General features: G+C 46.6%; 1 protein-coding gene across 10 annotated transcripts in view; it reads right to left on the bottom strand.

Moving 5' to 3' along the window:
- ABLIM3 (actin binding LIM protein family member 3) overlaps positions 1 to 23,135 on the bottom strand; it is a 209,928-nt gene that overhangs the window by 12,233 nt on the left and 174,560 nt on the right. For 3 of the 10 annotated variants that reach the window (XR_013229293.1, XR_013229294.1, XM_077327078.1), the window contains exons 8-20: positions 22,718 to 22,776; positions 20,794 to 20,865; positions 20,128 to 20,283; positions 17,326 to 17,355; positions 16,865 to 16,994; positions 15,561 to 15,659; positions 13,628 to 13,678; positions 8,232 to 8,366; positions 7,632 to 7,696; positions 7,077 to 7,224; positions 3,422 to 3,451; positions 2,983 to 3,041; positions 401 to 461 (exon numbers count right to left, since the gene is read on the bottom strand). Coding sequence is in view for 1 of the 10 variants with exons in the window: in XM_077327078.1 (XP_077183193.1) it covers positions 401 to 461; positions 2,983 to 3,041; positions 3,422 to 3,451; positions 7,077 to 7,224; positions 7,632 to 7,696; positions 8,232 to 8,366; positions 13,628 to 13,678; positions 15,561 to 15,659; positions 16,865 to 16,994; positions 17,326 to 17,355; positions 20,128 to 20,283; positions 20,794 to 20,865; positions 22,718 to 22,776 (1,095 nt within the window). In the remaining 9 variants the exon portion in view is untranslated. The remainder of the gene's footprint in view (positions 1 to 400; positions 462 to 2,982; positions 3,042 to 3,421; positions 3,452 to 7,076; positions 7,225 to 7,631; positions 7,697 to 8,231; positions 8,367 to 13,627; positions 13,679 to 15,560; positions 15,660 to 16,864; positions 16,995 to 17,325; positions 17,356 to 20,127; positions 20,284 to 20,793; positions 20,866 to 22,717; positions 22,777 to 23,135) is intronic. The other 7 variants (XR_013229296.1, XR_013229295.1, XR_013229297.1 and 4 more) reach the window with 7 other exon arrangements.

The raw sequence follows: 23,135 nt of genomic DNA, 5'->3' as shown, positions 1-23,135 counted from the left end.
TGTAAAATGGCTAGATTTTGTCTGCTTCCAGCCTCCCCACACCCCCATTAATACTCTGTTTCTCAGGCTGCTGAACTCAGTGGCTTTCCTGTACACGCCACATACAGTCACAAATCTGTGCCAAAGTTGAAAACCTTACTGGTTATTTTGTTCATCAGGGCCACAGAATGGATGTCAAGATTCAGCTTGCTACAAGTCTGTTGACCCATTTCCTTAAAAAAAAAGTATGCAACTCCCTTTTTGATTGAGAGTATATTTGTTCTTTATCTATTGAAATACGATCTCCAGCAAAATAGATAAGCAGGCAATCTTAAGAGAACCCCTTGAACCATGAGATCAGTGCAACCTCAAAAAAGCACGTTCTGTGGGACTGTTCAATGTTTCAAGTTCTTCCACTAACCTCGCATCCCCCAGTTGACGGCATTTGTGCTATCATAGTGGAAGAGTTCGGCACTTGGTGGCTGCAGAGGAAATGACAATGCAGAGGAGTGAGCAGTTAGTGTCTGAACAATACTATGAAAAATCCCATCAGTGGGAGCTCAGGAAATGTTGACTGGTTAATGTTAGAGTTCTGAAATGTTTGCTGGGAAATGGAGGAGGGGAACCATGAGTGAAGCAGTCTGTGCAGTGGAAGAGCCAGGGAGTGGACCCTAAAGGTCATGAAAGCAATCTCTTCAACCATTTGTTAATGTCTTCACCATATCTCCAAAAGCCTCTCAACCCATGTTTGCCTCCCAGTTTGAGAGTTTGCCGAGCTAACATTTTGCCAGGTGGAAGAGTAGCTTTGTATTCCAAGAAGCTCAGGATGGTATTGATGGAGTTGTTCATGTTAATCCTCCCAACAACCCTTTGAGATAGGCTGCGTTCAAAGTGTTCTTTGGGAACATGCACTAGCATGAATCATGTGTAGTCCAGCAGCTCTGTGAGGTGCCGTGCCTTAACAAGTTTATGTACACCAGCTAAGAATAGTTTGAACAGGAGTTCTGCAGTCTGTGCTCATACAAGATCTGGCTAACAGCCAATGAAGGAGAGGTCCTCGATGGGATGCCTGGGGACGCCAGGGTGCCTGCTGACACTTTCCCTGGCACCTGACCAATGCTTTTAGAAAAGGGGGAGAATTCTAAAGGTGTCTGCAGGCTCACAAAAGTGGGAGATGCCTGCACTGAACCCTCATTTCCCAAAGGGCCTCTCTGCATGTGCAGTTCTGTAGTTGGATTGCGAGGCGTGGCATGGCTGCAACAAAGAAGAGGAAGAATGCCTCCTCCTTCTTGCATCAAGGAAAATGTCACACACCTTACCTTGACACTGTCTTGGATACAAGCCAATGTGTCCCCAGGCAAATCTTACCCAGTTCTCTGTTACATGACCTCTCTACTCTCATTTAGCAGCAGTGTGTCAAAGATTGCACAGGGAGGCTAACCCAATCAAAGGCCATGTGGCCTCCAGACCTGCATTTGGACCATGTAACAGCTTTAGCTGAACTCTAGAAGCTAGGGAGTGATTTAGAAATGCATGAGACACTGGCCACTCCTGCAAGCTCAGAAAGTGGCTGTGGCTTTCTATGTCCCTTACCAGCAATCTACTCTGCTCTTCTTGGGAATCTCCAGGGTTTTACTAGCAACAGGTTTTGAGATCTATGACTTCTTGGCATGATGGGAATTCTAATAGCCCAGGAGGAAACAGTCCTCACTTCTGAACCTGGAAGTGAAGATTCTGAATTCAGGATCAGAGGGCTTCTGTCAAAACCCTGTGGTATTTGCTATGTTTAGTATAATTCTGTTTGGTTTGATTTTTATTTTTTATTTTATTTATTTATTATTTAATTTATACCCCGCTACTCCTGTAACTGGCTTGTGGCAGCTCACAACATCTAAAACCCCACAATAAAATCTCCCTAAAAGAGCAAGAAGGATGTGAGCTGCATGTAAGATTCCCAAGACTAAATGGCTGCCAGCTTGCTCTAAATAAAAGGGGTTGGAACAATACAATGAACATTGCAACATGGTATCCATCGTAGAGGCAAGGAATCAAACGAAAATCAAATCAAACAGAACTACATTAAACATGGAAAATACCACAGGGTTTTTGACATCTCCCCCTCCCCCCTTCCCATCATGCTGGGGCTGCCTTGTCATCAGTGGAATACTTTAACCCAGGGGTAGTCAAACTGTGGCCCTCCAGATGTCCATGGACTACAATTCTGGGAATTGTAGTCCATGGACATCTGGAGGGCTGCAGTTTGACTACCCCTGCTTTAACCAATCAAGAGGCTCTGACATGCTCTGTGCCCACCCACTCCTTCCTCCGGGAGGTCCTTCCAGTCAACAAAGTATTGCAGGTTTCCTGGGTGGCGGTGGGAGTCAAGAATGCCCTTGATCTAGAAATGGATGTATTCATCAACAGAAGTAGGAATGGGGTCATTGGGAGTCCGGTGCCAGAGGTCCGGGTTGGGGCTTTTATTATTTTTTTAATCAGGTTAGAATGGAATACAGCATGGACACCACAATAAGTCTTTGGCAAAGCGAGTTCCACAGAGACAGTCACCTTGCCCCCTTGCATTCCACACTTTTTGTAATTCATGTTCCCTTGGCAAGCCCAGTACCTGACTGTTCTTACCACCTTTCTGATAAAAGACCAGTCCCCACAGTTGCCATGCTGGCTATCTGCAACTCAAGGTAAAGAGTTACCTTGTGGCAGAGTAGGGGTTGACAATCTAAAATTAATATAGGACCTGAACTGAGGGCCCCTCCTCAGTTCAAGCAAAGAGTGTGTCTGTTGCTACTTCAATGCTACCTAATAAAGAAGTCTGCTTTTACAATCACAAATCTTGTTAGCGTCTACAGGGGGCAATCCTCACAGCTTCTAGTATCTATAGTCATGATAGCTGCTTGAACTTTCTTCTTTTGAGGTCATTCAAAGGATGCCTGCCTGACCCTGCCAATACAGATGTTAACCCGCTTATCAGGATCAGTAGATACTTACCCGGTGCAGCCCATTTCTTCTGTAAGCAGGAAGAGAAGCAGATTTCGAAATGAGAGGATCTGAGAAGCAAAACAAAGGAACAAGTTTTATTGACCACAAATAAAAGACCAGTGGATTTGCCCAGGAAAAGCCCCAATGGCAAACATGTGTAGTGCCCATGCAAGGAGAACATTAGTTGCCAAGCAAGAACGTATCAGAAAATGCAAACGGTGCCACCTCCATACCTACCTCAAACATGGCAGAATAGCATCATATGCTAAATAATGGATTATAGGTTGCCTTCAATGCCATTTCCAAAAATGTGTCTAAGATCTACCACACCTCAAATTCTATAAAGCAAGCTCTGCTCCAGCTGCCCAAATCCCATTAAATCCAGGGCCTAATATGCACAAAAGAGTACTCAACATGAGAGAGAAAGAGAAGGAGTAGAGACACATACCGCTGTCAGCCAGGTAATGCATCCGGGGAGCTGTAGGGAAGGTGAAAGAAGGAAGTCAGGCTAGCATAAAGGACACCTTGCTTTGCACACAAGTGTAGGTCTGAATGCATTTTTGTGGGTGGCTCACACAAGGTTCACACATTTGTGTCTATGGCTATACAAACTCGTGGAGGAAAATTATCACAAAGCAGGTACCCAATGGAGGCAACTGCAACAGGAAAAAGGGCTACAGGAACTTGGAAAAGGCTGCTAGCTGTTGCCATGAATTGCTTGGAACAACAATGATGGTCTTGTATCATCCACTTTTCATGACTGTGGAGGAAATAAGGGCTGCTTCACTGGAGAAGGGGAGATGGGAACGGCTTAACGCTTCTACTCAGAATCTCCTTTTAGAGTACCAGTATTTTCCCTACCGTAGGGATAAAAGAGGTAAAGCAGCCGCCTCTCCCATATTCTTCCCCTCCTGAGGGAGCTTTTGGTGTGTATGGGCAGAAGCAGGCAGCTCCATCGTCATTCCAAAGGAGACTAAAACTGGCTGCTGAGGGGCCTAGGGGCCCATCTAGTGGCCAGCCATTATAACTGCAGAAGTTGCCCCTCTCCCATACTCCCTTTGCACGAGGGGGGAAATGGCTCTGGGATAGAGCCGCAGTCCATCCAAGATTAATGAGAGGCCCCTTCAGTCTCAGGCTGGCTGGCTGCCCCAGGGAATTCTACGTGTGAGTGAACATGGAGGTGGCTGAGAGAAAGGTGTGTATCCCACCTGGAATTTATACAGAGAATGCACACATACACACACAAAGCAGCTTATGCAGACAGCATAATACTCAGGTATTATTGTATGTATGATTCTTGTATTATTATATTGTCCAAAACCGTATCTTGTAGAAACTAAACACTAGGTGGCAGCACATCTGACATTCTTGCAGCTCCTTTAAATGTTGGAAATGAGCATTCACTTGCATGTGTGCACACACACATACAAAAGCCTTTCATTTTGTTTCGAACAATACACCTGATTCACAAAAAATGGATAAATGATAAAGACTCCTTCCAGATGCCCACATCGACCGGCTGAACTAATATAGCAAAAGGTCATTTTTCTGTGACCAAACCTGGCCTTTTCAAGCTTTACTGAGAGTCCCCACTGGTATATTGTTTCTGTCTTTTCATGTAAAAAGCTGAAGAGTTGAGTTTGACCAGGCAAGGGAATGGTGGTGAAAGCATGTTAAAGACTTGTTGTTGTTGCTGTTAGGTGCGAAGTTGTGTCCGACCCATCGCGACCCCATGGACAATGATCCTCCAGGCCTTCCTGTCCTCTACCATTCCCCGGAGTCCATTTAAGTTTGCACTGACTGCTTCAGTGACTCCATCCAGCCACCTCATTCTCTGTCGTCCCCTTCTTCTTTTGCCCTCGATCGCTCCCAGCATTAGGCTCTTCTCCAGGGAGTCCTTCCTTCTCATGAGGTGGACAAAGTATTTGAGTTTCATCTTCAGGATATGGCCTTCTAAGGAGCAGTCAGGGTTGATCTCCTCTAGGACTGACCAGTTTGTTCGCCTTGCAGTCCAAGGGACTCACAACAGTCTTCTCTAGCACCAGAGTGCAAAAGCCTCAATTCTTTGACGCTCGGCCTTCCTTATGGTCCAACTTCCTTATGTTAAAGACTAGGTGGTGGTTGTTTTCCTATGGGGGCTGCCACTTTGTCTATGTTTTTAATCATTTTGTGAGAGTGTAAGCCTAGAAGAAGAAGAAGAAGAAGAAGAAGAAGAAGAAGAAGAAGGAGGAGGAGGAGGAGGAGGAGGAGGAGGAGGAGTTGGTTCTTATGTGCTGCTTTTTCTCTCCCCAAAGGAGTCTTAAAGTGGCTTACATTCGCCTTCCCTTTCCTCTCCCTACAACAGACACCCTGTGGGGTGGGTGAGGTTGAGAGAGCCCTGATATCACTGCTCAGTCAGAACAGCTTTATCAGTGCTGTGGCGAGCCCAAGGTCACCCAGCTGGTTGCATGTGGGGGAGCACGGAATCAAACCCAGCTCGCCATATTAGAAGTCCGCGCTCCTAACCACGACACCAAGATGGCTCTGTCCAATATGAGAGGAAAGATGGAATTTAAAGTTTTTAACCAAACAGCATTTCAATCAATCCATTGTCTGAATGTCACAGGCATTCTGTAGACCAGGGATTCTGAACCAGGGCTCTGATGCACACAGCCTATTCCTTAAAGCGGTGGTCCCCAACAACTGGGCCGCGGCCTGGTGCCGGGCCGTGAAGGCCCCGGTACCGGGCCGCTGCTCCCTCTCCCCGTTCCCCCCCCAGCAGTAAGAAACTTCCCAGGCCGCAAGCAAATCGGCCGCAAAAGCGGCCAATTAGCTTGCGGCCCAGCAAGCTTCGTTTTGTGAGAGTGGAGGGGAGAGGGAAGCAGGGCGTGCATGCGCAACGTGTATGCGTGGCAGGTCCACGCATGCATGTTTGCACCATGCGCAGCCGCAAACACGCATGCACGGAAGTGCCACACATGCGCGGAAGTGCCGCACATATGCGGAAGTGCCACACATGCACGTTTGCGGCCGCACATGTGCGTTGCGGCATGCGCGGCCGCACGATCACCCTCCCCACCACTGCCGGTCCATAACCTTAGGAAGGTTGAGGACCACTGCCTTAAAGAACCTGTGGCATTCCACTACAGTGATTATTCATTTCTCCCTGTACACTTTAATTCTGCCTCCATCCATTTTGCAGTCCCTGATTACTAATGTTGCAGCACATCTGCCCCCCCACCCCAATCTGTCTCAGTGACAAGTGCTAACAAACATCATTGGAAAACTAACCAAGCCCAATTCAGTTCCAGCTGGGACCAAGAAATCAATTGGTTCTTTCTAGTTGTACTGGTAATGATTGTAATGTTGTGTTTTCCAGGATACTGGGTTCAACATCTGAGGTGATTCTGCAATTACTTTGTTTATTCAATTGTAGATCCTGCTGAATTCTGATCAATTTGAACTTGGGTCTTCCTATAGTCCCCCCCCCCCCAAACAAAAAGTGCTCTGTACTCGATTGGGAAAGCTCAGAATGCAGCAGGAGCCTCTTTTTTTTTCTTGAATGGCGGGGGAGAGGATTGGAGACAGCAAAAGGGGGGGGGAACCAAGAGGCAAATATCTGCTGAATGAAGTTAGGGCTTCTGGAGCGCAGTCACTTTAAGACAAGCCTTGCAACCGGGAACTAGAAAGACTTTGAACTGGCGCCCTGGAGGCATGAGGCAGAGTTAATTCGCGAAGACCGTAAATCAGCATATTCTCTGATGGCAGCTTTTGAAATATTGAGGCTTATATCCACTCCAGGATATCGCAGGGGAAAGGTAGGGTAACCACGAATAAATCATACTTGTTGCAGAGGGAAAATTGAAAGTGGCCACAATCAAAATGCAAATCGAATTGAGTGTAGACAGGATGGATTCATCTGAACTGGGACTGGGTACAAAGCCCTGGCAGACTACACCCTGGCCCGGGATTATTCTGCATTGTTTGAAATACTAACAGGCAATGTTATCTCCATACTATAGTGACAGATGGCCAATACCCATGAAAAGGCAGCCTTTATGGGTTTTTAATGCTCAGAAGCCAACCCTCTGCAGGTATGCTGCGGGGCATGTGATGTTGCTTACAGCCATTGAGGGAGCTCTCATAGCCAGTTGTGTGAAGAGCTTCTCTACTGCCGGTTGAGCTGCGGGGTGGTGTCCAAGGGTCTGCATAGGAATTGGACCGTGCCTTCATTTCTTCCTTCAGTATCAACCTGCCAATGCCAGTCTGGAGCTATGCCATACCACAAAACATTAAAAGAAGAAATATGATTAACACAGATAATGACTATGTGGGCCCTTATATTCTACCGCCCACAAATTTAGATTCTGCTGGTGATATCACATGACATTTCCCCAGTGAACATTTTCCCCAGTAACAGACTACTCCTTCACAGTGGAAGGCAATGCCTAAAGATACAATGCCTAAAGATTCAAAGGATAGCATGTCCTCTTGTAAGGTTCCTGCTAGAGTCCAATAGCATCAGCTATCACAGTATGGGCTTAGCTGGCACCCTTTAAAGTCTCACACCCTTCAAAGAGGAAAAGAACTCTTAGAAAATTTCTCAAGGAAGCTCAAACAGTATTTCCAAGTCCAGAATACAGTACAGCAAAGGAAGAAGAACAATGATTGTCACTCACTTTGTGCATCCCTCGATCAAACCCATCTTCTTCCCCTCCTGAAGAGAATCTTCGAACTCGGGGTGCTACAAGGAAAGGTAGCCAAGCACAATCAGGTCAGAGAAATCACTTGGACAGCATCATGCAGCAGTCGCTGAAATCTGTGGAGTCAACTAGAAACAGGGGGCAAGGTGGACATGCACTTCTGTATTCCAGATATGTGATGACCCTTCTAGAATCCATTTGCTTAAGCAGCGGTTCAGTCTTTGCAACCCTCTGAGTGATGGAGACAACTCCAGTATTAGGAGCCATAGCTGGGAACTCAAAAGGGTGAAATGAACTATTTGCAAAGAAGCAAGAACTTCCTGATTCTTCAAGGGCTGTCTAAAAGAGGGAGTTTAGCCAGTGTAACCTTCCTCAAACCTACCAGGCAAGCTGTGGGGCTGACTCCTCTTTTAAGTAACCTTCAAAGGTACAGCAGGAACCCAAGTCTATTTTGCATTTGGTGCAGCATGTTGCCTCCAGTTCAAGATGTTCCCAGCATATTATTGGCCTTGATTATGTCTCAGCCTGTGTGGTTGTAGGAGGGGGTGGGGCTCAATGTCATGGAATGAAGATTACCTTTGGGTGACCCTTGAAAAGTCCAGTACTCAGTCTCTGAGTGGTAATATGGATCTGGGGAATAAGCTGGGCTGTATTTGGAGGAGTGGGCAATATCCTCGCTGGTTTTACTTTTTGTAGCTGTAGATTGGTTATCTACAAAAGCAACAGAGGGAAAGAAAGAAAACTTCAGTTATTTAAAAGACTCTGACTCAAACAATGTGATGTAAAAAGTGTGGGAGGTGCCAGATTTCCCATGCAGAAGTGGCATGTGAGTGCACCTCCCAAAAACTTTCATGCTAAAAGCTGGGCCCCTGCTGGCTCCCGCCTTGAATGTGACCGGGGCATACCAAGGCAAATGGGTCTAATCTGAAATTCTGTTCCAACCTATCAAGCAAGTCCTTTCCTCAAATAAAATTTACCTCAGAGGCAAATAGACACAGTGGTGATATAACTGGCAGTCTGGACTAAAGCAGACATGTAACCTTCCACTTGTCAGTGGTACTAGTGCTTCTCTTTGGGGAACAGATGAGTAGCCACACTTCACCCCTCTGCTGGCACTGACTCTTCCCCCTGACCATCTGTCCTGTCATTTCAAGCCAGGTCTAGAATTGTGCCTGCAACAGATTCCAAGCCTGAAACGCAGTGCCGTTCCATGTCATCTACCAGCTCAAGTTCATCCATTCCATCAGGAGGGAGGCAGAGAGCAAGTGGAACAGGCTACTTGAATTGTGCAGAACTGGCAGATAGCTGGAGGGGCAGGGGCAGCAGAGGGAGGAGGAGGAGGAGCAGGAGGAGGAGGGGCAAATGGGACAGGGTGGAGAGTACCTTCTGAATGGCTGCTTGCAAGGCTTGCCTTAGGTAATAAGGCAAACCATGTTTGACAGGTCAATTCCAGTCTTACATTCCCAGTGCACAGCTGCAAATTAAGGAATGCCTGAGAATAACTTCACCTGTGACTTCTCAGACCTCTTCTCTCTGCATATTCATCCTCTAAGATGTGGTCTACATTAGCAGTCCCCAACCTTTCTCAGGTCAGGGACCGCCTCCGGAGTGAGTGAAGAGCCAACGGCCCAGGTGCTGCGAAAACACGCACGCGCAATTGCCGCGCATGCGCGTTTTCGCCACCAGGTGGAGCTAACGCACATGCGCAGCAACTGCGCATGCACATTTTCACCACTAGGGGGTGCTAATGCGCATGCGCGGCAACAGCGCGCATGCTCGTTTGCGTCACCGCCATGCCGGCGGCTGCGCCTGCCTCTTCCCTTCCTTCTTGCTGCCGGCGGGGGAAGGCAGGCGTGGCCGGCGATGGCTTGGTACCGTGGCCTTTGCGGCCCGCCACCGGGCTGTGGACCGGGGGTTGATGACCCCTGGTCTACATGGTGCAGTGGTATGAGCTTTGGGTCAGATTGCAGATTGGGGAGGGGTAAGGCTGTCAAGTAAGGCTGTCAAGTGCCCCCACAGGGCTTCAGGGACAGGTAACCTCTGGCTCCATCAAGACCCAATGCAAATGTCATATATTTGGGGGGAAAAATCATACCACTTGCCCAGCTCTATGCATCTCTAGGGTGATCTCAGTCCTCAGAGTTTTGTTTCCCAGCTTCACATTCCTGAATTTTAGAATGCTCTCTTGTGTTTCAAAAACAACACACCTAGGCCACTCTCTGCTTGGAGGGAGTGGCCACTCTCCCAACACACTCTAGGCCACTCTCTGCTTGCCTTTATGCTTGGAGGGAGTACTTCACTGAGTAGTTGATAACAGCAGCACAGTCTCCTATTTTCAGTTCTTTACTCGGCAGGATGTCAGAGCTGCTTCCATCTGCTTCTATACCCCTGGGCATTCCAAAACGATTCTCCACCTGCAGTCACTTGTTCAGTTCACTGCCCATATACATGTATAAGGGTGGCAGGAGGGCACAGAAGAGCCTGTTGGGAAGGCTCAAAAAACTGTGTGTGTGTGGGGGGGGGGAGGGGAGTGATTGTCCCCAAATCCCATGAGTTCTGTATCATGACTGAAGGTGAAGAGGGAAGATAGTAAATAGTCCTGCAGGGCTCAAGTGGATAGCCATGATAGTCTGAAGTAGCACAACAAAATTTGAGTCCAATGGCACCTTTAAGTGCAACAAAGATCTTCCTCAGACAATGGAACAGGGACATAAGCGTACAGATATAAGGAGAAGGTAAATAGCAAATTAGTAAACATATAATTCTTTGTTAGAAGAGCAAATGAGTCCTGTGGTTCAATTGTTGTTCACAAAAACATTGGGGCAATAAAAATGTAAAGTTAGTGATTAATGGCAGAAACTTTTCCAGTTTGGGGGGGGGGGGTGTTATTAGTGGACTTGTGGACTTGTTGAAATTGCTTTTAATTACTTCTTTTCAAAACTGGGAAAGTGCCTGCCATTAATCACTGACTACATTTTTATTGCCCCAATGTTTTTGTGAATGACAATTGATCAGTCCAAAATACTGATTTGCTTTTCCAGCAAAGAACTGTCATACTGCATATTTGGACTTATTGTACTGTTTACTAATTTGCTGCTAATTTGCTTTCTCCTTATATCTGTACTCTTATGATCCCTGTTCCACCATCTGAGGATGTGTGCATGTACACAAAAGCTCACACCTTGAATAAATCTTTGTTGGTCTTAAAGGTGCCATTGGTCCTTCATATTGATTACCTTCTCTGCCTTCCAAAATTAATTCAACTTTCAAATAAGTCTAATGTAAATCAAGATTTTTTTAAAAAATGAGAAGCTAGCCACTATCAGATGACAATCTGAGGCTATGCCCTTATTTCCCACCAAAATTGCTTAAAGTGTACTGATCTAAGGTGGCTGGTGCCATTCAAGGCAGCTGGTGCCATGCAGGTCCAGTAGCACAAGTCCAGACCAACAAGATTTTCAGTGAATGAACTTTCAAGAGTCAACACTTCCTTGGTCAGATCTCAGGCATAACTCCCTCCATCCCTCTTTTATCTAGACAACACAAGAGGGGTGGAACTGCAGTTGCTCTTGCAAAAGGGAAGCAATAGATCAAAAGTTTACTGCAGGGCCCAAGGGACAAGGCCCCCAATGGTGGTCCTAGCTGTAGCAGATGATATCACTGAAAGGGGTGAATCATTAGGGCATGGCAAGGCCCCCCTCCCCCATGCCATGGTTGCTATCAACAGCAATGTAAAGGGAGGTCTGATCACAGACCTGCAATATCTCATCTAATTCAGCCTAGTCCTTATTAAAGGATAACTGGTAAGTGGTTTTGTTTTCTGTTGTTTTACATGCATTGAATGGACAAATCTCCTGCTTTTAGGGATGAGTAATCTGTATTATATAATTTAAAGTAAGTGGTTTTATACATGTTCAGGGAAAGCTATTTTATATCCTAAATTAACAGCAGGTTATAATTTAACCCCCCGACTGTTGTCCAATGGTACAGAATGGATTTCTCTTTGCTAATTTTCATGAAAGCAGAGAAAGCACACACACACACACAGAATAGCAATACCCTTGCCATACTATTGACTCTCATACTGCCCAAACCAGTTCCAAGGACTTATGGAGGAAGTTGGAGCAGTTCTCAGAAACATACGTGGGACTCATACAAATGAGAGAGGCAAAGGTAGCTACTTACAGTGCAATGGGGTGCAGACAGTCAGCAAGGCAAGGTGTTAGGCAGACAGGGGAAGGAGGGAAGGAAAGAGAGGAGACAGTTACCACAATAAAGGGAAAGTCACACCACTTCTAAAACAAATAGAATTGGTTGGGGAGCACAGAACTCCTTTCTCCTCATAGCTAGGGCCTGCCCAGCAGAGGACATTCCTCCATCTTCTATGGCAGGGGTGGCCAGATGTCCAAGGACTACAATTATCATGAGCTCCTGCCAGCAACTAATAGGAACTCCAGTCCATACTGGCAGGGGATCATGGTAATTGCAATCCATGGACATCTGGAGAGCCACAGTTTGGCTGCCCTTGTACTATGCTCTTGGAGCCTCACCCACTCCACAGACTGAATAGAATTGCTTCCATAGGTCCATCTTGAAGAAGTCCATCCCTGCCCTCCCTACAGTTCCTGCTCTTTCCAAGTTTAGATTGGTTGGGCTTCTGCCTGCAGTAAGGTGCCTCTTGGTGAACTAGATCAGAGGCTGTGATGTGCTGGCATCTAAAGTTCTCATGGAGATAATGAGCAGTTAGAACTTCTGCGACACCTTGCTTGTTTCTTTATCATTTATGCTTTGGTCGAGCAACTATGAACTAAAATTTCCTTGGGGTGGATTTCCATGGTATATTTTTGTGCTTCAAAAGGCAGTAAATCTAGACATATACTAATGCATACACTGACTTGGAATGTAAGCCCCTTTGAGCAACCCACTTCAAAGTAAACTTTCACAGGATACCCATCAAACTTTGGCTAAATGCTCTAGTGAACATGGTTAATTCCTCTAGAATGGTGACTCTCTGTTGGGATCAGTGTCTCTAAGCTTGTACAAGCAGGCAACATTTTCTTGATGCATCCTCTTCTTTGGATCAAAGTTGGACAACATGTGGTCTGTGCTACCTTTGTTTTGATATACTGATTCCTGCTGCAGGGGGAATATTGCAACAATCCATAAGTTTACTGACTTTTCCCTGAATTCCTTTATTAGAATTCTTTACACAATATCTGCAGTGCTGTGAAGCCACTTTCATCCCCTGGTGACATTTAAAAGCCTGCAACCAAGTGTGTGAGTCTGATTATTGACTTCTAACCATTATATGAAGTGCACCAAAACTATGAGATTATGCCCATGGAGAAGTGGCTTCCATGGCACTGATTCACCATTTAAAAGGCACATCAATCCACAGACCACAAGAGTCCTAGAACATTTAGAATGGCCACCTAACTATCCTATTGGTATTTTGCCTTTGTTATATCTGAGGAAACCCACACAGGCTCCTTAGAGCAAAGAAGGTTCCTACACAAGAATAACCCTCTATGTCGGTTCCACTACATTCAGCCTTTTTTTGATGTATCTTCCTTATTCATGTGCCAGTGTTTGTCTCTTGTGGCGCTTCCCTGCAAACCCAGGGAATTGCTGATTGCCTCTGTGGGATGGTAGGTGAATTTCCTCCAGCCCAGGCTGGATTCTGGAGATTTTTGATGTGTGTGGGGGATCACTTGGGCATGAAATTGGGGTCACTGTGAGTAGGCAGGTAGTTGTGAGTTCCTGCATTGTGTAGGGGTTAGACTAGAGGATCCTGGAAGTGCCTTCCAGTTCTATGATTGTATGATTCTTTCCAGGGTATATGTTGTCCCTCTCTAGCACTGACACCAACTTCCTGTAGAAGCTCATGGAGCCCTTCATTGCACAGCAATGTTGTTAAAACTGGATTTTATTATGTGTATCCAAATACGTGCCAAAGCCATGCCAGACTGTACCGTGTCTTTTATAGATGGGGGGTTTCCGGTAGATGTTAGTCTCTGCAGCAGCTGAAGGCAAAAAGAAAGATAATGAAGGGAAGAAGACAGGAAAAAAAGAGAAAGGAAGAAGGGGCCAGTGTGTGAATGAGGTAAGTTAGAGGAGCCACCGTATTAGATGACCCATGATCAAATCCCCTGCTCACTCCATTATCCTCCCTCCCTCCCCCACACACCTTCCATAGCTCTGTGGAATAAAATGAGGCAGCCTAATTAGAGGTATGTAAAAAGCATGGAGAGTTTGGGACCTGGTTTGATGGGGAAAGAAAGAATCAATTCCCTTTGGAGCGATGTGCGTCATAAGGCAGCCATAAGACAAAGAATGTGTCTGTGCCCCAGAGTTCATGCTGTGAGCATGCATGCCATTAACAGAGTGCGGGGCCAGGCAAACTTTTTTCTTTGGACATTCTTGGTGGCTTGCCTCAATTCAGGAGAAGGAAGATTCAGGTGGCCCTAGCAGCCACCACCTTCCTGTCTGCCAGTGGCCTTGGAGGATCTGTGAGCTGGTTTCCAAGACAGATGAGCATCAACCTCCCGTAGCCTCACCCCACCCCACCCCATCCTTGCCAAAGAGCAAAGCAAGTCAGCCAGAGTTTCTTTAGACAAGGGAGAAGCAAAGCAAGCTGGGAACAGGAGCTATCCAATCAGTGCAAAGGCTTATTGATAAGGTTGGACTGGTGGAGAACACCAAGGGCCATCCATAAAAGACATCAGCAGAAGCCACTGGGACACGAGTAATCTGAATGCTACTTTTGGTGGTAACAGGAGGGTAAAGGCCAGGGAGGATTCTAGAAAATACTGGCCATTTTAGGCAACACAAGAGCAGTTCCTGCTAGACAAGATAAATAGAGGGCTAAAAGGGACTCTGTAACTCCAGGCCACATCATTCCTTCTTTTATTCATCTGGAGAACAGGTATTAAGATTCCTGCCATGGAGTTTAGATGTGCCTAATCTAAGGTTGCTAGCTGGATTCAGTACTGAAAGGGATGACTGGCACACAACATCTGGATTTCTGAAAACCAAGCAAGGTGGGGAAGTCCCCGGGCCAGACATGGTGGAGCTTTACATGCCCCTCACTGACTCCTAAGGGATCTCTGCTCCTCTTCTAAGACTGTCTGAGATCAATATCTTGGAGCTGTTTTCAGGTGTCATTTCACATATGCGGGTGCATGTCAAAAAGCACTGGAAGGGATCCAGGTTTGACATGGCCTGGTTTGAGGCTGAAGGATTGAGGGAGCTGATGCTGCCAAGCTTTTAGGCAGGTGTGGGCCTCTCCTGCTTTTGAGTAATGAATTACTTTAGGCTTACTTCACAAAGTTGATTTGCAGGCAGGCAGGCAGGCAGGCAGTCGGAGAGGGCATACATGTATCTACTTGTATAATGAGAAGGGACAACTGTCAATTTCCCTCCCTCCTTGCAGATGGGGTGGGGCAGTTGCCCTTACCTGGTGGCCCCTGGAGTCTCTGATGGAAGGGAGCAGCCATCTGGCAAGCCCAGAGAGATCTGGGGGAAGGGTGCAGCGGGCCCTGAGGGGAGCAGGAGGAGTATAAGATAAATTATCTGTCATGAATGGGTGTAGGAGAGCTCCTAGCTGACACACAAGCTTTGCCTTGTGGTCTTTGAGGGAATAGAAAGGGAGGAAAGGAACAGGGTGGGTCTGGTATTTTGTACAGGAGAGAAGCTGCAGTGGAAGGTGAAATCAGACTTTGTCTGCAGATCTTGTTTATGGATGGCCTCTACCATGGGAAGGCATCTTGTTATTGTTAGCTGACTACAATGGCAATAGCACTAGTCATGCAATACACATATCTGGCACATGCATACATGCATGCATGCATGAAAAAAAAGACATATTGCTCCTTCACAGGCTGGCCAAAGGCCTCCAGAGCCTACCTGGAATATGGAAATGCCTAGGAGCCTGGTATGAGGTTGGTGTGGAAGACCTCACATCTAACTGGCTATAGTAGGGGGAACTGCGTCCACTCTCTGTTCCTTGAAAGAGCAGATGTGAGGGAGCAGCAGGAGAGAGAGAGAGAGAGAGAGAGAGAGAGAGAGAGAGAGAGAGAGAGAGAGAGAGAGAGAGAGAGAGAGAGAGAGAGAGAGAGAGGGAGGGAGGGAGGGAGGGAGGGAGGGAGGGAGGGAGGGAGAGGGAGAGATGGGGGGAGAGAGAAACTGGTGTTAAAAGCAGCCATATTAGAAGAGTAGCAAGCCACTTGTGAATGATGATGGGGATGCATGGATGGAGGGGTGGTAGGAGCTCCTACACACCACAGTGAGGGAGAAGTGTTGGGTTCTCAGACAAACAGTGAATTTCCACAAGTGTGTGTCATCAGTGATGGGTCTAAAACCATTTCAGGGATATCAAACTCCATATCAGGATTTAGCTTCTGGAACTAGCACTGGTGGTACAGAGGTCAGTGACAAGTGTGCCACATTCTTCATTCTGGCATAGGGTGAGGTTCCAGTAAGAAAATGTGTGCTTTTCTTTTCTGTGCTGCCAGCTCCCTTATACATCATGTAAACATTCATTGCTGGATCATGTTCATATACTGAAGAATTAATGCCCTGCACCTCATCCGGCCCTTCCAATTTCACGTCTGTCGGGGAGTCACTATTATTTGACTTGCCACAGAAAAGAAAAGAATGCTATCTAAGAAACCTCAGGCAGGAACAAACCCAACTCTGATTAGGGGACAGATAGGTCTATACAGCAATCATAATGTATTCAGCCACTTGACTGTCTCTCTGTCAAGAAGTGGTCCCATCTAACATAAGAAATGAGAGCCAGCAGGGAGTTGTGGTTAAGAGTGGTGGCCTCTAATCTGGAGAAATGGGTTTGATTTCCCACTCCTCCTCCACATGTGGCCAGCTGGGTGACCTTGGGCCAGTCACCGTTCTCCCAGAGCTCTCCCAGCCTCACCCACCTCACAGGGGAGATGTATGTGGGGAGATGAAGGAAAGGCCACTATAAGCCACTTGGAGACTCCTTCAGGTAGTGAAAAGCAGGGCACAAAAAACCTCTTCTTCATCTATATGGTTTTTATTCTCCTTTTCCCCATAAGACTTTGCAGTGTAAACTCTTATGAAAATGGGAAGATGTTCCAGCTCTGAAGGAGACCCAGAGGGAAGTTGGAATTTCCAGATGATGTTGCCACCTTGTACGCAACTCATTCACAGAGAAAGAATCCTATCCTTACCTGAGCGGTAATAATGATGTGGCGAGCGTGGGATGGTGGGTGACATGCCCTGGCGGCTGTAGGTGGGGGAATCAATGTAGCCTGGGCTGGAAGCCCGCCTCTGCCTGATATCCATGCTATCATAAATATCCTGGAAAATCAAAAGAAGACTGATGAAAATCCCTAGGGGAGGATGCCCACCAGGCCATGACATAAATTCCACTCTTCTTTTTTCTCCCTTCTGGGAGTCAGTTTCCCTGATAATGTGATGACATTACAAAGGCCATTGGCTTGCTCCTTCAGTTTAAAATAGCTTGGGGCCACCTCCACAATCTAATGCCGAGATCTAGCAGCAATACAGTTCAAGCCCTTCACCACTGGGATCTTGCTGGCCCATCTCTCAGCAAATGTTTCTTCAAGTTCTGACTCTCTGAGGCCTAGCCACACAACCCTCATATCAGTTTGGCAAGCCATTAGATTACCTGCGAATATGGCGACAGAGTTCCAAGAGACTGGAAGTGACAGGAGGCCAGAGACCAGTCATGGGGGAGTGAAGAGTGGGGAAGAAAAAAAGAGGAAAAACCAATTACAAGCTGACATGACTGCTCAGGGCTACAGCACAATTCACCTCTTCCCCCACCCCTCTGTTATTGTCCATTTAGTAAAATGACAACCTTATAAGAATGGTTAGATCATAGAGGAAATCATGGAGAAAGAGTCGAGTAACCATGAAAAAAGGGCTACATTTTTATTTTCAGAAATTGTGAGAAAATACAGCCAAACAGCTCTCATTTCTTCAAATAGATATACTTTTCCATAAGGATAGATTCAAATGGGTAGCTGTGTTGGTCTGAAGTAGCCTTATTCAAGGCAGTGTGTGTGCCTGCCGGTGTGCTGCTTTGGATGCTGAAGCGCCCAACCCTAGCCTGAAGCTGCAGAGAGAAGCCCTGTCCTCTCAGAAGCACGCCTTTGTATAAAAACTATATCTATTAACATTTTAGGTAGGAAAGGTTATTACACTAATTACTGGAATGGGGGGATTGTGTTTATATCAATTGTCTGGTATTCTGGGGGCCATTCCGCACTAGTTCAAAATTGCACAATGGTTGCAAATTGAAATCACTACTAATTTGCAGTTATGCACAACGTCGTTGACAATCTGCCACACTCCTGAAACCGATCTGCAAAAAGTGCTTCATTGTAGCGCTTTCAGGGAAATCCCAAAAAGTGGATTCACCCTCCGGAAAGCGCTACACTCTTGCAACCAATCTGCAACACAAGCGGGAAAGTTCTGTGCGCTACCATTGTTGCGGTTTCTGCAAAGTCCCGCCCCCTGGCTCTCTCCTCTGATCTTCCGGCGAAGTGATCGCCATTTTTTTTTTCTCGGAGCGAGCGGCGATCAACGCACCGGTGAGCCTACGTTTACCCAGTGAGGCTTCCCCGGCTGCAGTCCCTCCCTAGAGCTGTTTTAAGTCACCAAGCACCACACAGCCCTGTCTGCTGGTTTATTTTCCATTTATTTTTCACTTTATTTTCAGCCGAAAATTGCGCCCGTGCGGAGGGGAGGGAGGGGGTTATTTTTTTTTCACTCGGGGGGAGCATGGCAACGATGAAACGGCAGCTCAAACACCACCTGCTAGCTAGATTGGTCTCTCCTGCTAGCTAGATTGGTCTCTCCGTTGCAACGAATCAACGCAGATTCGTTGCAACGTGTGTTTTTTTTTTAACCTGCCTTAAAGGGAAAGGGACTTTTCGGGAGCATGATAACGGCCGCCCATTGGCTGCTTGTTTGATTGACGGCCAGGGGCAGGACAAAGCTTGGCAATATCGCTTCCTGGCTAGTGATTTCTGCCAAGACTGGAAACCTGTGGAAAATGATAGAAACGCAACTGGATTTCACTACAAAGGCAGGTATGCATAACGACGAATACCACTATTTAAAATGGTGTTTTTTCGTTGCGCAACCAATTTGCAACATAGATCCTGGTGCGGGAGAGCCCTGGATTTTGATTGTTGTTGGAATTATTAGAAACTAGAAACTAAGCCCGCTGCACCTCGAATACAGCGGGCGCTAGCGGGCCTTGCGATCGCGGCGGGGCGTGTCTCCGGCTTTCCGGCTGCTGGGCACATACGCGAGGGCGGGCATGGGCTGGGATGCGACCCGCGGCGGCTTGCAGGCCCCCCCGGGAGGCGTGCCTACCTGTAAGGAAAGCAGCCATCTTCAGGGGCTGGCAGCTCAGGCCTTGTGGTGGGTGTGGCGGCGCCGGTCGTGGAGGCTCTGTAAGTGGCGACCTGCTCTCTGTCGGGCAAGCCGCTCTTGTCGCGGCGGCATGGGGGTCCCTTGGTCGGCGGCCTGAAGCCGCGAGCGCCTCTCGCGGCGTCAGGCTCCGCGCGACTGCCGGGGGCTCCCTTGGTCGGCGGCCTGACGCGGCGAGAGGTGCTTCGCGCCTCTCGCCGTGTCAGGCCGCAAGCAAAGGAGCAACTGTGTGCGCGGCTCGCAGTTGCAGCTGTGTGCGGCTCGCAGTTGCTCCGGCGGGGACTCGGAGGGACCAATCGGCAGGCGTTTTGCGCCTGCCGATTGGTCCCTCCAGTAGTCTGTCCAGAGGAAGGGGCCAATCGACACCCTTCCTCATCACGGACACATCCCGCCTCCCAAGCCCTTATCCTTTTATTTAGTCCGCGGCGCCCGTGCCGCGGGCTGTGTTAAGATGAATGTTATATGCAATTTCCCCAGAAGGATTGGAGGCCTGAAGTTGCAGGGAGAAGCCCTCTCCCCCCAGAAGCACGCCTTTCTTTAAAAACTATATTAACATTTTAGGTTAGGAATTTTGCTGCTACTTGCCTTCCATCTGGAGAATGAAAAGATACCAGAGACTTCTGTGAAGAACAGAAGATCTTCTAACACAGCACAGCTGCAAATTGGTGCTTCTTCAAGGGACTGCCTAGACAGGTCAGAAGGACTGAGGCCCTGGTCTGCCAAATTCAACAGGCCTGAATTGTTAACTCTTGGTTGCTGTTGGATATGTTTAATTATTGTTCGAAATATGATATCTGTTGAAGTTGGGTTACAGCTATTTACACTGTCAGCTTTTTGCCAAGATTGGTGGTAAGCAGTAAGCATGTGGATTTCTGCCTTTTGTTGTTTGTTTTGCTCTATTGCAACTCCCAACCCGCTCAAAACCAATGGCATTTACACCTAGGAGGCCCTAGAAGCCTGTTTCCATTGGAGAACTTTGACTGTACTGTTTCCATGGGTCTTTGACAAAAGTGCTGAGAAGCTATACCTCCCCATAGCTATATCTCTCCAGTGTCTCGTCCGACGTATATCTGTGATAGGGCTCATAGGAAATGAGGTCAGGGCGTTGCACCTCGTAGATGGCTTTAATCTTGGGAAGAGCAGCCAGGTCTTTGTAATTAAGGATCTCATTATCCACTTTTGCCTAAGGAAAGGGAAGACAGAGGATGAAGACAGAGAGAACAGTAAAGAAACAGGGGAAAGGAGCCAGTTGGAATACAAAGAAATGAAGGCATCATCAGAGCAAAACATCTAGATTGTGAACAAAGAGATGAGAAGAGGGAATGAATGGATTTTATGAGAATCCACAGGGCTTTCTCCATGTAGATGAAGGGAAGGAGCATGGGAGTTTGGAATTCAAGACCAATGTCATGAACTGCCTTGGATATATGCATCTGAGTTCTTCAGTCAGAAGCCACTCTAAAAAGCTGTATCAGGCCGACATGCATTTGAGAGAGGATATCTATATCTCATGCTGTACATTTCAAATGTTTCCTCTGCTCTGTTTCTTTGGAAGACTGTTCCCACTATGATCTTTGGGCTCAACAACTGTGTAGTTCAATTGGATGATGTAATTTCACCCCTTCTGGACACCCCTAGGACATAGCTTCGGTGACAGATATCATGTGCCTATTTCAGCAACAGTTGTACTTACACAGATAACGCGATTGGGGGAACCGATGCTGGAACCAGGTGGGGAGATGGATGTTTCTGAAGTTCTTCTGTGCTATGTGGGAGAGAAAAAACAGAGAAGGCTAGTTGATTGCCAAATCTAGAGAAAATAGATAAGATCGATAAGTGGCTTCCCAAATCTGTTTCTATATATGTTTTAATATCAAATAAATAAGATCCCCAAAATACAAGTTTCAAATCCTAATGTTGATGTGTCCAATAATTTTATTTTTCCATACTCAAGTTATATGCAATGTGCCAAACAAGGTCCGGAAACTTATTGTTCATTTTCAAAATGATTCTTTCATCAGTGGCAATATACCTTACTTCAAAATAATGTGTTCTTGTTAGTTGCAAAGTCATGTCCGATCCTTCATGACCCCATGGACAATGATCCTCCAGGCCTTCCTGTCCTCTGCCATTCCCCAGAGTCCATTTAAGCTCACACCGACTGCTTTAGTGACTCCATCCAGCCAACTTATTCTCTATTGTCCCCTTCTTCTTTTGCCCTCAATTGCTACTAGCATTAGGCTCTTCTCCAGGGAGTCCTTCCTTCTCATGAGGTGGCCAAAGTATTTGAGTTTCATCTTCAGGATCTGGCCTTCTAAAGAGCAGTCAGGGCTGATCTCCTCAAGGACTGACCAGTTTGTTCACCTTGCAGTCCAAGGGACTCTCAAGAGTCTTCTCCAGCACCAGAGTTCAAAAGCCTCAATTCTTTGACGCTCGGCCTTCCTTATGGTCCAACTTTCACAGCCATACATTGCAACTAGGAAGACCATAGCCTTGACTAGATGCATTTTTGTTGGCAGGGTGATGTTTCTAGATTTGCCATAGCTTTCCTCCCCAGGAGCAAGCATCTTTTAATTTCTTTGCTGCAGTCCCCATATGCAGTGATCTTGGAGCCCAGGAAAATAAAATCCCAACAATCCATCCATGTAGTTTACCTGAACAGGTGACATCAGAGCCAGACAACGCATTCACTCTATCAGTTCATGCTGGAAGGGTGTCCACTGTTGCAACTGGCATCTGCACTGGACACTTGTTGCTTATTTGTCACATTCATATCCCACCTTTCTTCCATAATGGAATTCCAGGCAGCGTACAATGGATTCTCAGGAGGTCTTCCATTTAGGGTTTGACCAGACCCACACTGAACTTTAGCAAGACTAATATATCATATGCTTTCAGACCATACTTGGCAACCAATGAATGCTGCCTAATTATACCTGAGGAACGGACTATGTTATACAGAGGATATGTGGCTTCTGCTGACCAGCATTGCATGTGTCTTTCTGGTAACACTTGGCAAAAGAAAGGTAGATTGTGAAGGAATTGTGTTCACCATTCTCCCTGCCCCCCCCCCCAACTCCAATGTAAGTAGATGGCAATGGGACACTGCATGTTTCTTTATCAGGAATGTCTCAAGGACCACCTATTATTTTATGATCTTGAACATTTTCTACTGAGGTTCTGCTCATCGTGTCCCTTAAGTATAACTTAGGGTGTGAGACCACAGTCTACCACTTACCCCCAAATGTCTGGGGATGCACATGCCTCTTTTACATAGTGCACAGCTACCACAGCCAATACCAGTATGGTTGCAGCACATCTGACAGCTATATTGCATACAAAGAATCTCCAAGAGCCCAAACTAGGGTGGAAGCCCACAAGTATGGACCAGCCACCTTGATTATACTTTCAGAAACATTTGGGTATGTCATCTCAATTCAAGGGATCACCTCCCTGTACACCAGAGCCTTCAAATTCTACATTTCAGACTTCCACTTATTTCATACTTGCTCTGTTAGACATCGCTTCCCAGGCAGGCATCAAAATATTCCCAAGTTAGGTAATCCAAACGTTCATTGCTAAAATTCTGCTTCTACCTGCCCCCAGCTACGTTTTACCTTTAACTTCTTTTCTGCTCTTGCTGCTTGTTTGCAGATGGGGTGCCACACCTCTGAACCTAAAACACAGAAAACAAGAACATCAGAGGCAAAACTCTTTACTGAGAATCAAATGAATTTTTCTGCTTCACAAGAAAACTTTCCCTTCTCCTTAGCTCTGGTCTTCAGTGCTCTCTGTTCCTAGGATAGTTCTGCTCTTCCTCCTGTTTTCAAGCTGGCCCATTAGTCTGGACTGTTTGATTCTTAATATTGGGGCTATGGAGCCTTGGACACAAATGATCATACTGCACACTAGTACTTTTTATGGTCCAAGACACTTGGAATTTATCCCCTAAGCAACACTTAATATGCCACCAGTGTTGCAGCAATAATTACGACGATGATACGAACGGGCTTTGAACCTAGTTTTAAATAAACA

Source organism: Paroedura picta, chromosome 3 (genome assembly GCF_049243985.1).
Source record: "Paroedura picta isolate Pp20150507F chromosome 3, Ppicta_v3.0, whole genome shotgun sequence".
Taxonomy (NCBI): domain Eukaryota; kingdom Metazoa; phylum Chordata; class Lepidosauria; order Squamata; family Gekkonidae; genus Paroedura; species Paroedura picta.
This window is presented reverse-complemented; position numbering and strand designations above follow the sequence as displayed.